Here is a 15,101-nt window from a genome sequence, read left to right as displayed (position 1 = left end):
CTCACCCCTACCCATGCTTATTCCCAGTGGAGGGTGATTCGGATGTCAGTCGTTGATCTTACGTGCGCTCAATGCTATAATTGCCGCCTCCCACGCGACATTACTTAAATTACGTGAATGCAATAAATTTACACCAAGGAAGGAGCAGGTATAATCCGGCCACAGGAGGTAAGATGAGGGGGAAAATTAACTCTTTATTATTATCTCATTGTATCCCATCCCACCCGTTGGCCGGAGAGGATTATTACACTTACACGTTTATTATTTATTATTTGATTAACAATGACAATGTTTTAAATCTGCCCTCTTGTCGCCAGAGGCAATCATTAAAATCGATTATTTTTACATCTTTACACTATAATTGCTGTTTGACCAGCTCATAACACATGTTTACGTACATAATGACAATCATGCGTATCACTGTTATTGTAGTAATATAGTTGCAGTAATATTGCACCCTGTATTCGATTCCAATCTAAGATATCGTTATTTATGTACTATCCAATAATTTATTGTTGCAATTACCGTATTATATATCAAATATTATTTATTATTTATATGCTATCTGTCATTGTAATTGTCATATATTCATACATTGCTTATATATGACGTTACTTGCGCGTTATTAATCACTGCAATCATAATGTACAACCAGCTTACTGTATATACGTTTTATACACTTTAATCCTTGTAACTTCCTTGTTCATATTTTACATTATTAAGATCGATCGCTACGACTAATTTTCAAACTTACACTATAGATCCTATTGTTATTATTACATGTGCTCTGTGATCAGCTCGCGATAATCATTTGTACATAGAATCTTGCATGTTCCTATTATTATCTAATGCAATTACAGTAATTATTACACTTTAAATTCGTTTCTAATTTACAATCTCGTTACTTGTGTACTATTGTTTTGTGTGTGTGTGTGTGTGATGTTTATCATTTACTTATGTGTTACATTAATTATATGTTATCTCTTATTACAGTTGTCACATACTTGTGTATTATGCGCATATTATATTATTTTTATATACTGTCTATTGCTCTATTTATCATGTACAATTATTCCATCATTTACACATTTTTCTTAAAATTGTTAAGTTATCGAATGTTATAACTGCCCGATCCGCGTTTTCCCTCGCGTTATTAAGATTAGTTGGTAAAATCAATTATATATGAGTCTTTGCGCTTCAACAACCTTTCGTATGTGGAATCTTATGCGCTACCATTATTACGATATAATCACCACGATATTATTACACTTAGCGATCTTTTATAGTTTACAATTTACAAGCTTACACTTTCATTACTTATGCATTATCTATTGCTACAATTGTCATTTACTTGCATGTTTCTCACTAATTATGTATTATGTATTATTACAATTATCATATACTTATAAATTGCTCGTATATTGCGTTATCTATATATTATTAGTTGTTATAATTGCTATTTTGATATATACAACTATTCCACGATATTACATTGCTTATATGTTCTCTATTAATATAGTTAACACATGCTGTCGTTTTACGATATGTACCTTTTCGCAGTTAATACTTCATTGTTCATTACTGTTGCTTGATCCGCGTTTTCCCTCGTATCCTTGGGATCAATCTCGAGATCCAATATTCACACATATATATACATATATATATATATATAGACGCGAAACGGACAAAGCGCACAGGCACACACCGTCCCCCCCCGTCTCGAACAAAGGGGCACGCGCCACGCACGCCCTCCGACCTCTTAGGAAAAAAAGGAAATATATATATATATACACATGTCTTCGCGCAACAACTCGTATTATCGTATGTATGTGTATATGTCCGTATGCATTCCTCCGATCAACCCACGACGACCGTTTATATACAAATATATAGCCGCGTGTATTATTATTATTGTAATTACAACGCGATATAATTACCGCATTTATTGTTTCTTGTTTTCGTTACTGATTTAAATTCTCGTTAATTATATATTATCCATTGTTATACTTTACTTGTACACATATTGTATCGTGTCAGCTATGTGTTGTCCATCATTTTAATAATTATTATTATAACTATCACGTACTTATGTATTACTCAGACATATTACGTTATCTGTACGTTGACTAACCCATTTTGTTACGATCGTCGTATACAGCTAGTCCGAGAAACACACACTTTCCATGACTAATTGCGAAGATTCAACCTGCAGTCCCTCATATTATTAAGATCGGTCGCTAGAATCAATATTTACATATCCTTTTTATACCGTAGCTCCTAACGTTAATCTATCATTTATATATGAAATCACGCGTATCGTTACTATGATACAATTATAAAACATGCAACATTCATAACAGTCGTGTTAATCGTGAGAATCATCACGTCCTGTATCCAACTCTAGTTTGCAGTATTGCAGTATCTTACTTAAATATTACCTGCTGTTGTTTTACTTGTCATTTATCCGCATATCACTTATGTGTTACATTACTTATATATTGTCTGTTGTTACAGTTATTATACATTTGCAGCTATATATACAGGGCGATCCCGAAAAACGATCCGTCTATAAAATGACGTATTCCTGACACCATTCTAAGACAATTTTTCCTTTACCAAAATTTGATTTGAAGCGTAGTTTTTGAATTATTAAAGGAAGTAGTTAACGTATGACGGGTCGAATACAAGAGGCAGGCAAGGGTGGCGCGATTCACCGTCAGACGCGGGTGCTTACGCGGGGTGCTTGCTGCGATCAGCTGGTCGCTATACACATACAGACACACATGCGAACACATACATTCTCTCTCTGTCTGTATGTCTGTCTGTCTGTCTCTCTCTCTCTCTCTCTCTCATTCGCTCACTCACCTGTAATTTTTTTTTTTTTTACGAGAGAGGGGAAAATGCATTTTATGCATACCCACCGGTCGATCCAGTGAGTTATGTGGGACTCGAGTACCAAGTCGAATTACCAACTCGGTACTCCCTACCCACTAAAAACCCCTCTCTTTTCATGAATTTCCTTTGACACACTGTCCCTCTGACTTCCCGAGATCTGTTTTCACATAAAGTCAAAAAATAGTTATTATTACCTTGTTCGATGACTTTTGATGTATTGCTGTAATTGCTTGAAGGAGAAATGAATTTTCCGATAGATCGTACGTTCTCAAATTTAACGTAGATATCACGTTGCAAAAGACAAGAAATCCACACTAAATTATTAACTGAAAGTTTTTCTTCTTTCATGAACTGTATTCTTTTATAAACTTTAACGTAATCACATTTATTTACTCACTCGATGAGACGAGAAATTTACTAATGACTCTATCACTAATCACTATTAATCACTGTCGAATAATAACTGTTGGCGATTAAAAATCACTCGATGAAAGAAACACGCGCGGACACGTTACTACACGACGCGACGACGCGACAATGCGACGATAATTACTCGGCGACTGCAAGCAGTTTTTTGTCATGGTAGGTTGCGGTAGATTAAGGTACTACTGGCGCTATCGAACGCGATCATGTGTTCGATTGAAGAATGCGGTAAACATAATAAACATTTAAGATATTAATATTATTATTATCATGAATGTGTGTGATATCCATACATCGTATGATATCTATTTAAAAATTAATTAGATTAAATAAGTGTTTTTAAACCGATTTTCGATCATTGATAATAAATAATTAAAAATAAATAGGTGAAATAGATAAATAAATAAATGAATAGATAAAATAGTTAAATAAATATTTAATATTAATATTTTATATGATAATAGTAAAAGTAATAAATATTTTTAAAACACTTATTTAATCTAATTAATTTTTAAATAGATATCATACGATGTATGGATATCACACACATTCATGATAATAATAATATTAATATCTTAAATGTTTATTATGTTTACCGCATTCTTCAATCGAACACATGATCGCGTTCGATAGCGCCAGTAGTACCTTAACCTACCGCAACCTACCATGACAAAAAACTGCTTGCAGTCGCCGAGTAATTATCGTCGCATTGTCGCGTCGTCGCGTCGTCGCGTCGTGTAGTAACGTGTCCGCGCGTGTTTCTTTCATCGAGTGATTTTTAATCGCCAACAGTTATTATTCGACAGTGATTAATAGTGATTAGTGATAGAGTCATTAGTAAATTTCTCGTCTCATCGAGTGAGTAAATAAATGTGATTACGTTAAAGTTTATAAAAGAATACAGTTCATGAAAGAAGAAAAACTTTCAGTTAATAATTTAGTGTGGATTTCTTGTCTTTTGCAACGTGATATCTACGTTAAATTTGAGAACGTACGATCTATCGGAAAATTCATTTCTCCTTCAAGCAATTACAGCAATACATCAAAAGTCATCGAACAAGGTAATGATAACTATTTTTTGACGTTATGTGAAAACAGATCTCGGGAAGTCAGAGGGACAGTGTGTCAAAGGAAATTCGTGAAAAGAGAGGGGTTTTTAGTGGGTAGGGAGTACCGAGTTGGTAATTCGACTTGGTACTCGAGTCCCACATAACTCACTGGATCGACCGGTGGGTATGCATAAAATGCATTTTCCCCTCTCTCGTAAAAAAAAAAAAAAAATTACAGGTGAGTGAGCGAATGAGAGAGAGAGAGAGAGAGAGAGAGAGAGAGAGAGAGAGAGAGAGAGAGAGAGAGAGACAGACAGAGAGAGAATGTCTTCTCCGCGGTGTGCCACCTTGTCGTGGTGGAGAAGCTCCCCTCTTCATTTGAGGAGGGGTCTAAGAGCACACCATTGCACTTCCTCGTCGCTCGTTGGCGCTGGCCGGCGGGAGTCGGGAAGGGGGGTTGCGCTCCCTCCGGGCACTCTGGCCTGATGCGCATAGGGGTTGGCGGCCCTGACTTCAATCGCCCGGTGGCAAGGCATCGTAGGGGGAGGATTGCTCTCTGCCCCTGACATACGGGTGATCCCGTGGGAGGAGGGTGCCGAGTGGTAGGTGCTACCGTGAGGCGTCCCTCAAGGGGGAAAGTGGGTGCCGGCCGGGACCCCCGCCCGAAGGACTGGTTGGGTGACTTAGCCACCCGACCGGGCCAGAGGCGGGATTATCTTGGCCTGTGACACCCACGGGGTGTGCGTGAGTGTGTGGATGAATGAGTGGGTGTGCGGATGAGGCACGGCCGGCCCCGGTGGATATTCCCGTCAGACTAACCAAGGGGGGAGTAGTAGCCCCCCGACCGCGGTGGAGAGGTGACGTCGGTACCTGACCTCTGCCCTGGAAGATGAGGGAACGTAAGTCCTGGACTTGTCCAGGCAAAGTCCGCCTGAAGGGACATGTTTAACGTGGAAAGACCGCTCCCTCACCGCCGTCGGAGCCTATGCCGGGGTTGAAGTCGGGTAACCGGGCGTGTGTATGGAGGAGTACATGGCCGGTATTTCCTCATACCCGATGCCGGGTAGGGTAAATCCCGGCACCGTCTAGCCCGAGGTTTGGGTTACTCGTGGTTCGGATTCACTCGATAGGGGTGACGTAAAACCTTTAGCATCATACGGTGGACCCGGCCCTCTCCGGGAACCTTTTATTATAGAGCCAGTGTGGACGACTAGGGTTGGCCACCCGAAAGCCGCCTCTCGGTGGTTGTCCACTTTCACTAGGACTATTAATCCGGCAGGGAAGTAGCCCTACTGCGGTAGGGCTCCCATGATGGGCGAACTGTCGTTACCTTTTTGCAGATATAATATGGACGACCTTTTTACAATTTTCGGCGTGGGAGGAGAGGAGGGGGTGCGCTCACCCCCGGTGAAGGGATTTTCCGGACGTATCCGCGACTCGAGGGCATCCACGTACCTGGACACTCCAGGCATGAGGAAGGCCAAGGCCACTAAGGACATTCCTCAAGTGGTGGTCAACGAGGTCGTCGAGGTCGTCCGGGGGAAGGAGGAAGAGGCCATCTTTCGGAGGAGCAGCCTGACAGCGCGCTCCCCGACTAACATTGGAGTCAGGGCCACCACCCAAGAAGTAGATATGCCCCGCGACACCACCAGAACGGGCAGCCCCCCGAATGGCGGGAGTCTGCTGTCCATGGTGCAGGTCGAGAGGCTCGACACGGCGACGGCGGACAGGAGTGTGGGTGGATGTGCGTCTACTCCCCTGGAGGCCACTGGTTTAGAGGAGGACTCCGTCGTAGGGGTGGAGGCGCACACCCCGATCGGCGAGGAGGGGCTGGAGGAGGCTTTATCGTCCGTCCTGGCCCCTTCCAAAGCGGTCAAGAGGGGGAGATGTCTACTGTCTCCCGGATCGGAGCGCTCGACCTCCTTGACGGAGGATGAAGGTTTCACCACAAGCGCAGGCTCCAAGCAGAGGAAGAAAAGAGGAAGACCACGTACGACGAATATCATCGACGAGATCAGGGCAAGGGAGAGAGAGAGAGGGAGGAAGAGAAGAAGAGAGAGAGAGAGAAGAGTGGGAGGAAAGGAGGATGGCGGACCCGAACTTGGTCATCCCGCCGTCCGCCAAGCTGCCCAGCTTGGAAGTCGTGATGGGGGAGTTGGAAAATCAGCCGACCCCCGACGTCACGTCCGAGCTGATGCAGGTTGTGCGGACAATTGAGAAGGTCGCCACCACTGCAAAGAACCTAAGTGGGCAGTACGTGAGAAGGTTGAGATCTGCGGCCCTAACGGTCCATGCGGGTCTCAGCATTCTCGCGTACAGGGCGCAGGTGGAGCGAGGTGGAGATGGGGAAGAAGTCGCCAGCCTTAGGAAAAAGGTCAGGGGACTACTGATGGAGAAGGTTAGGATGGAGAGGGAGGTGGAGCAAGCTGCCCAACATAGGAACGAGGCGGATAAGACAATGAAGGAGAACGAGGAGCTGAGGCGGAGGGTAGGAAGATTGGAGGAAGAGCTTAGGGAGATGAAAGGTAGGCTCGTCGACGAGATGGATGGGGGGGGCCGGCGGGTCGGGGGAGGTGATAAGACACCCCCCCCCGGCGCGCCCGTCTCCTCCCCTGTTGCGGCTGTCTCCTCCCTCGGTGATGGGGGGGTGCGGGCGTCCCCCGGGAGAAGGGGGAGTCTGCCCGCGCCTCCCCTCCTCCCGGGGGGGGGGCGGCGGCGCTTGGTCCCGGCCTTACCCTCCTCCAGCAGATCGAGGGGATGCTGAGCAAGATGGCGGAGCAAATGGTGGAGAGGCTCAGCGTCCGGGGATCGTGGGGATCCTTGGCTGTTCCATCGGCCCCCGTCGCTGACCCCTCTTTGGTGGAGTTCGGCCACCTCCCTGCACCCGAGGCCCCCATGCCGGGGCCCTCGGACGCTGGGGGGGCGCCGGCGGAGAAGAAGAAAAAGAAGAAGAAAGAATCCAGCGCTACTGCCCTGGAATATTTCGGGCGACCGGAGGGCGGGCAGGAGCAGCACCAGGAGAGGGCGAGGGAAGCGGAGGAGGCGAGGCCCGAGGGACTGTCGTGGGCCACGGTGGTTGGGAGGAGAAGTGATCCGAGTGGGACCCGGACCCGCTCCCCCCGACCACCGGGAGGCCCGGCCGGGGAGCCTGTGACGGGATGTGGCGGTGGCGGGGCCCTCCCCCCATCTAGGGGGGAAGGATCCCCTCCACAGCCGCGGTCACCATCACGGCCCCCGACGGCACGTACGCCGAGGTACTGCGCAAAGCGAGGTACGGAATCGGCGCCGAGAAGCTGAAGAGCCTGGGAATTGAGAACATGCGGGCCCGTCGTGGAATGACGGGCTCGTATGTCCTCGAGATCCCGGGCCCCACGAAGGAGGACAGGGAGTCCAAGGCGGAGGCCCTGGCCGCGGAAATGCGGAGGGTCTTCGCCGAGGACTCCTCTGTCCGTATAGACAGGCCCACAGCGGCGGTGCGGATTCGAGGCCTGGACGAGGCGGTGACAGTGGAGGAGGTGGTTGCTGCCATCGCGGACAGGGGGGTGGCCAAGCCCGAAGAAATAAGGGTCTCCATCAACAGGCCCACTTACGGGATGGGGGTGGCTTGGGTCCGCTGCCCTGTCAGAGCGGCGGATGACCTGGCCGAAGCCGCCCGCATAAGAATAGGGTGGACGACCGCGAGGGTGGAACTGGCAGCGGCGCGTCCCACCCACTGTTTTAGGTGCTGGGGAGAGGGACACGTGGCCTCCAGGTGCAGGGGCGCCGAGGACAGGTCTCGCACCTGTTACAGGTGCGGGACGGTGGGCCACACGGCTACATCCTGCCAAGCGGCCCCTTACTGCCTGTCATGCGCGGAGGCGGGGAGGAAGGCGGATCACCGTAGGGGAGGAGTGAGCTGTGGACCTCCATCGGGACGGGCCACGCCGACCTCCGCTACGCCCTCACGTGGAGGGACAAGACGGGGGGGAGCGGGAGCTGAGGCGCCCCAACAGCGGCAGCAGCAACAGCAGCAGCAGCAACAGCAGCAGCAGCCACAAGGAAAGCCCCGGCCCTCGAGGAGCGGGACAGGAGGGAAGGAGAAGGAAGGGGAGAAGGAGGCGGCGGAGGAGAGGATGGAGATAGAGGACACTGATGGCCAAAGGTAAGCCAGCGCCCCTATCTATCCTACAGGCCAACCTCAACCACGCCCGCCGTGCGCAGGATCTTTTCCTGCACACAATGGCGGAGCGCGGTTGTGGATTGGGCGTGGCGTCGGAGCCGTACGCGGCCCCCCCGACCACCCGTCCTGGTTTCCGGGAGGGTGCTTGGGGGGGCTGCCCCCTGGTGGCCATCGTGCGGGGGGGCGACGAAGGGTCGCCCCCCTGCAGGATGGGGACCAGGGGTCGGCACTTCGCGATGGTGTGGTGGGGGACCACCTGCGTTGTAGGCGTATACCTCCCTCCCTCGCTGAGCCTGGCCCAGTATGAGGCCGAGCTCGGCGAGATAGAAGAGGCGGTGAGGAGCAGCCTCCCCGGGCCGGTCCTCGTGATGGGCGACTTCAACTCCAAATCTCGAAGCTGGGGCTGCCCATCCGAGGATCGGCGCGGGGAGACGCTGCGGGATTGGGCGGGATCACTCGGGCTGACCCTGCTCAATGTCGGGTCCGTCGCCACTTGCGTGAGGCCGCAGGGGGAATCCATCGTCGATTTGACGTGGGCCTCCCCTGCGGCTCTGCGCATGGTGGGGGGATGGAGGGTGGCCGCTGAACTTGAGACCCTGTCGGATCACAGGTACATCGAGCTCAACTTGGTCGCCCGACATCCGCCCACCAGGCCGGACTCACAGGAGGTGCGTAGGTGGTCCTTCACCAGGCTGAACCCGGACCTCTTGATGGCCTCGATGCAGGCTTCGCTATGGGTCTGGGGGGAAGACCCTCTGGCGTGGGAGGTAAAGGGAGTGGAGGAGTTGGCATCGAGGCTTCGCAGTGCTCTCTGGGGAGCCTGCGACGCCTCGATGCCCAAGGGCATAAAGAGAGGATGCGGGAGGAGGTCGGCGTACTGGTGGACCGAGGAGATCGCGAATCTCCGCGATGCCTCGGTCCGAGCCAGACGCCGACTTCAAAGATGTATGCGAAGGAGGGACCGTAGCGAGGCCTGTATTGAGCGGGCGCGGGGGGAGTGTCGGGATGCCCGACACCATCGGGAGGTCCAAGACCAGGGCCTGGGAGGAGCTGCTCGCCTCCCTGAACGAGGACCCGTGGGGACGCCCGTACAGAATGGTCCTCAAGAAATTGAGGCTGCGGGCGCCTCCGATTACGGAGTCTCTGGCCCCCGGCTTCCTTGGGGAGGTGGTGGAGACTCTCTTCCCCGGGGGAGCGGGGGGCGCAGTGCCCTTCCCCCTCTCGAACCGTATGCCCGAGTGGAGGGAGGGCTGGGAGGTGACAGCGGAGGAGATGCGGGATGCTGTCCGGAGGATGAAGCCGAATAAGGCTCCCGGTCCGGACGGCATTCCGGGTAAGATTTGGGCCCTGGTCATGGGGGAAGCTGGCGGGTCCCTGAGGTACCTCTTTATGAGGTGCCTCAGGGAGGGGGTCTTCCCCTCTCTTTGGAAGGACGCGAGATTAGTCCTCATTCCGAAGGGAGGGAGGGACCCCGACGATCCGTCGGCTTACCGACCTCTCTGTCTTTTGGATGAGGTCGGTAAGCTGATGGAGAGGATATTGGTGGGGCGGCTCAATGAGCACCTGCAACAGGTTGCGGGGCTCAACGAGTCCCAGTTCGGGTTCCGGGCGGGCCGGTCGACCATCGACGCGATCGATGGTCTGCGGGCCCGCTCGGAACAAATAGTCCAGCACGGGGGAGTGGCGTTGGCTGTGTCCCTGGACATAGCCAACGCGTTTAATACTCTCCCGTGGGACATGATAGGGGCGGGACTACGAGCGCACGTAGTCCCGGATTACCTGTCCAGGGTAATCCGGGACTATTTCATGGGAAGGAGTATCTCTTGTCGCGATGCCGAGGGGGTGTGTAGGCGGTGGCCCGTCGTGCGCGGTGTTCCGCAGGGGTCCGTTCTGGGCCCGTTGCTGTGGAACATCGCGTACGATGAGGTATTGGGGAGGGTCCTTCCCCCCGGCTGCCATGTCATCTGCTACGCGGATGACACGCTGGTGGTAGCTGGGGGGAAGGACTGGAGGGATGCGACCGTGTTGGGGAACATCGCGGTGGCCAGGGTGGTCCGCGGTATAAAGGCGTTGGGCCTGAGAGTGGTCCCCCGGAAGACGGAGGCCGTCTTTTTCCATGACGGCTCCCGGGGGGCCCCCCCCCAGGCTCACATTTAAGGTGGACGGACACGACGTCCAGGTGGGGACTCGGATGAAGTATCTGGGTCTCCACCTAGGTCTCCACCTGGACGGAAGGTGGACTTTCGAGGAGCACTTTGCCCAGCTGGCCCCCAGGATAGGGGGGGTAGCGGCCTCGCTGGCGGGGCTGCTGCCCAACCTGGGGGGGCCGGACGGCCGTGTCCGCAAGCTTTATGTGGACGCGGTCGGATCGGTGGCCCTCTACGGGGCACCGATCTGGGCGGGTGCTGCCTCGGGGTTCAACAAGATCAGGGGAGTGCTACGGGGGGCGCACCGCCCCATAATTTTAAGGGCCGCGCGTGCATACCGCACGGTCGCATATGCGGCGGTGGCGGTGCTGGCGGGGTCGCCTCCCCTGGAGCTCCTGGCCCAGGCCCGGGCCGAGATGTACTGGGGGATTAGGAGGCTCCGGGGGAGGGGAATTGTGGTGGGGCCGGGGGCCAAGAGGGCCATCAGGCTGAAGGCAGCAGACTCGGTCCTCGTGGACTGGCAGCGGCAATTGACCGGGCCAGCCCGCGAGAACCAAAGAGTTGTGAGAGCCGTCCTCCCGGTCTTCGGGAGGTGGATGAGGAGGGCCTGGGGGCGGATTACCTTCCGGGTGGCGCAGGTGGCGACCGGGCACGGGTGTTTCGGTCACTATCTGTGCCGCATCGGGAGGGAACCAACCCCCAGGTGCCACTGCGAGGAGGACCGGGACACGGCGCAGCACACTCTCGAAGCCTGCTCGGCTTGGGAGGTGCAGCGCCGTGCCCTGGTCGCAGTGGTGGGAGCTGACCTCTCCCTCGGCGCCGTCATTGAGGCGATGCTGAGGGGGGGAGGACGAGTGGCGGGCAGTGGCCTCCTTTTGCGAGCTGGTCATGCGGAACAAGGAGGATGCGGAGAGAGATCGGCGGATGATGCCCGCCCCAATGGCAGCACGAGGAAGAGCAGCGGCCAGGCGGACCCGGCGGGGGAGGAGAAGGCTGATTGGGCCTCCGGCCCCACCGCTGGACAGGGACTGAATGGGGGGAAAGACCTTGTTGAGACCCACTCCCCCCTTCACTGCAGGCTTGGCGGATAGGTGGGAGTGAGAGGGAGGTTCCGGGGCTGTGAGGGCCTCCTTATGGCCCTCCTCGGTGCCCCCCCTCCCTTCCCGCCACCACGGCATAAGAAGAGGCCCCGTTCAGGGGCCGCGGCGAGGGGGGCCCCGGTGTGGAGCGGGGAGATCTCCCACCGGAACAGAACCCCATTGGACGGAGCCGGGAGGCGGACGGGTGTCCTCCCTCCCGGCTACAACGAGGGATTGCGGTGGGGGAGTCGCGGAAGAATGCCTGTGGCGTACCCGTGGCTCCCCCGTGACACCGCGGTGGAGGACACCCGCAGGGGTTTTAGCCGGTAGGAGTCCGGCATAACCCTCTCTCTCTCCCCGGGGAGGGGGGGTATCCATGAGGATTTCCCCTGCGTATAAAAAAAAAAAAAAAAGAGAGAGAGAATGTATGTGTTCGCATATGTGTCTGTATGTGTATAGCGACCAGCTGATCGCAGCAGGCGCCCCGCGTAAGCACCCGCGTCTGACGGTGAATCGCGCCACCCTTGCCTGCCTCTTGTATTCGACCCGTCATACGTTAACTACTTCCTTTAATAATTCAAAAACTACGCTTCAAATCAAATTTTGGTAAAGGAAAAATTGTCTTAGAATGGTGTCAGGAATACGTCATTTTATAGACGGATCGTTTTTCGGGATCGCCCTGTATATTACATTACTTATAGATTTTCTTACTAATAGAAATTATCATATATAACCAGTTTACAGTATGTACGTTTCCTTACAGTTGTTACATAAACCATCATTGTCTCTCTCCTAGAAGAACACAAATGTAGTTTACTACAATCCGGCTTACGTTCCGCGTATCGAGACGCTTATGTCTGGTATCGCTTGGTTGTTATCCCTCATTATCGTACTAATGTCTATAAGAGTTTATGTTTAGTATTTAGTATATAAGACAATCATTTACTTTCAGTTATTTAATTCACTGTTTCATTAATTTCAAGTATTCCATCCGTCCTACTTTATATAATATGATTATGTGTATCCTTTTTTTAATATATATCTATATTTATATATTCATCCATCTATTAATAATTTATTTATACATGTAATATACATACTATATACAGCCTTCATGGCCATCGTTTGATTCGAGAGTTTTAATTGTTGATAACCCTATTTTTATTCATTTATTTTATATACTTATATATATGCAAACTTCTAATAACTTAGGCTTTATTATCTTTATTATTTTATTCGCGTTTACACATCCGCGTCTCGTATTCCCGGATCGCCGTTGTTCCGTTATCTTATCTTATTTCTACTTGTGTTATATTTTAGTATTTAGTATTTAAGACAATCATTTACTTTCAGTTGTTTAATTCATTGTTTCATTAATTTCAAATATTCCATCCGTCCTACTTCATTAATATAATTGTGTATATCCTTTTTTGATATATATCTATATTTATATGTTCATCCATCTATTATTAATTTATTTACACATATATATATACAAATCATATACAGACTTCGTGACCATCGTTTGATTCGCGAATTTTAATTATTGATAACCCCCCATTTTTATTCATTTATTTATATACATATATATATGTAAACTTCTAGTAGCTTAGACTTTATTATTTTTATTATTTTATTCGCGTTTACTGTGTTTTAATTGTCGTGATCCGCTTTTAGTTGTCGTGATCCGCATTTCGTACGTTCCTTCTGTCAGCCTGCTGTTGCGTCCTTTCCGCCTCCTCCTTTTTAATAACAATTTTATTTATATACTGATTTACAGCCTGCCATTCTTCTTCCGAGTCTAACATTTTTCTAACTAAATTCCTTAGCGTTAGTTCCTCAGCGTTCCTGATTCTCGTCTGCCTCATAATTTCTTCTCTTTCCATCGTCCATGCAGTACATTCTTGAAAGGTGTGTTGTACTGTGTCTATGTTCTGTCCCGCACAGTGTTAACAGACATTGCTCTCCACTTTATTGATTTTGTGCAGAAAATAATTAAAGACACCATGACCAGACAGAGCCTGGGTTATTCTGAAATTTACACTGCCGTGCTTTCTATCGAGCCATTTGTCCCAACTTGGCCATATGATTTCCCTAGTAAATTTCCCTGACGCTTGCATTCTTTCAAAGAATAATTTCCATTCTGCCCTCAATCTCGTAGTTTCTTCTGTAAATATTTGTTTTTCCATCTCTCTGTTCCAGATGTTATTAAGTTTGGAGCTGACAGTTCTCTGATACATCCTGCTTCTCATTGCCGCCACCAAGTGATACGGCGGCATTCTGGCTAGGATGATGGCAGCATCGTACGCCACCGTGCGATATGCAGAAATAACCCTAAGTGCGATTTTCTTCTGCATGTCTCTTAAGATCCTTTGAGCCTCTCTTGTGGTGGAGACTTTTTCGGCCCATACCGGTGATCCATACATTGCGATTGATGTGACTACGTTCGCATATAATCTTCTTTTGGATTCGTCGGGTCCTCTCAAGTTCGGCATGATTTTGCAAAGTGCATCATTTGCCTTGTTTACTTTTTCTTGAATATACTTGATAGAAGGAACTTAACGAAGGAAGCTCAATTCGTTATCCAATATGATGCCGAGATATTTCATGGCTTGTTCAGATCTGATGTATTTGTCTTCTATTTCCAAGGTGAGCTCTATTTCTGGGTCTTTTTTCTTTTTGAACGTGACTATTTCCGTCTTTTCGGTTGCCACCTTGAGGCTCAGCGTTTTGATCTTCCTGATCGTCGTGGCCGCCTGTATTTCGGCTCTCATCTTGGCCGTTTCCTTATTTTCTGCTGCAACCAAGATAAGTGTGTCGTCGGCATATCCAAGAATTCGACATCCTTCCTCGGTTACTCCTCTCAGTACCTGGTCGTAAGTAATATTCCAAAGCAAAGGGCCCAGTATCGATCCTTGAGGGACCCCTGCTTCCATAACTTGGCGCTCCTTGCCGTAGTCTGTGGGGAACTCGATATATCTATTTGACAAGTAGTTATCAATTACTAGACAGAGTATTCCGGGATTTTCTTTTCTCTCATAGCAGTTTTAATATCTTTCCATTGTAATGAATTAAAAGCGTTTGCTATATTGAGGCTTATAACAACAGCTATTCCCTCGTTCCTTAAAGTGAATTCTATGAATTTTTTAACCTCTGTTAACGCGTCGATTGTAGATTTGCCCCTGCGAAAACCAAATTGATTAGGGGTTAACGCAGCATCCGGATTATTTTCCATCCAGTCCGTTATTCTGTTGACTAATACTTTTTCTAGAATTTTACCCACTTCGTTCAGGAGACAGATGGGTCTAACTTTTGGTTGTTCCGTACAAAGTTTTCCTTTAGGCAATAA

At 49.8% G+C, this 15,101-nt stretch overlaps 1 protein-coding gene across 1 annotated transcript; it reads right to left on the bottom strand.

The window, feature by feature from the left end:
• Positions 1-13,425: 13,425 nt before the first annotated feature.
• Positions 13,426-14,247, bottom strand: LOC145960075 (uncharacterized). The gene is made up of 2 exons (XM_083079346.1): positions 13,795-14,247; positions 13,426-13,686 (listed from the first exon to the last, which is right to left on the bottom strand). Exons 1-2 carry the CDS (start codon positions 14,245-14,247, stop codon positions 13,426-13,428), a joined length of 714 nt encoding a protein of 237 aa, XP_082935472.1.
• Positions 14,248-15,101: the final 854 nt, after the last annotated feature.

Source organism: Camponotus vicinus, unplaced genomic scaffold (assembly GCF_025532165.1).
Source record: "Camponotus vicinus isolate PSW18456_S1 unplaced genomic scaffold, iyCamVici1.0 SCAF_10, whole genome shotgun sequence".
Taxonomy (NCBI): Eukaryota; Metazoa; Arthropoda; class Insecta; order Hymenoptera; family Formicidae; genus Camponotus; species Camponotus vicinus.
Note: the sequence above shows the minus strand (reverse complement) of the source record. Positions and strands in the feature narration are given on the sequence as shown.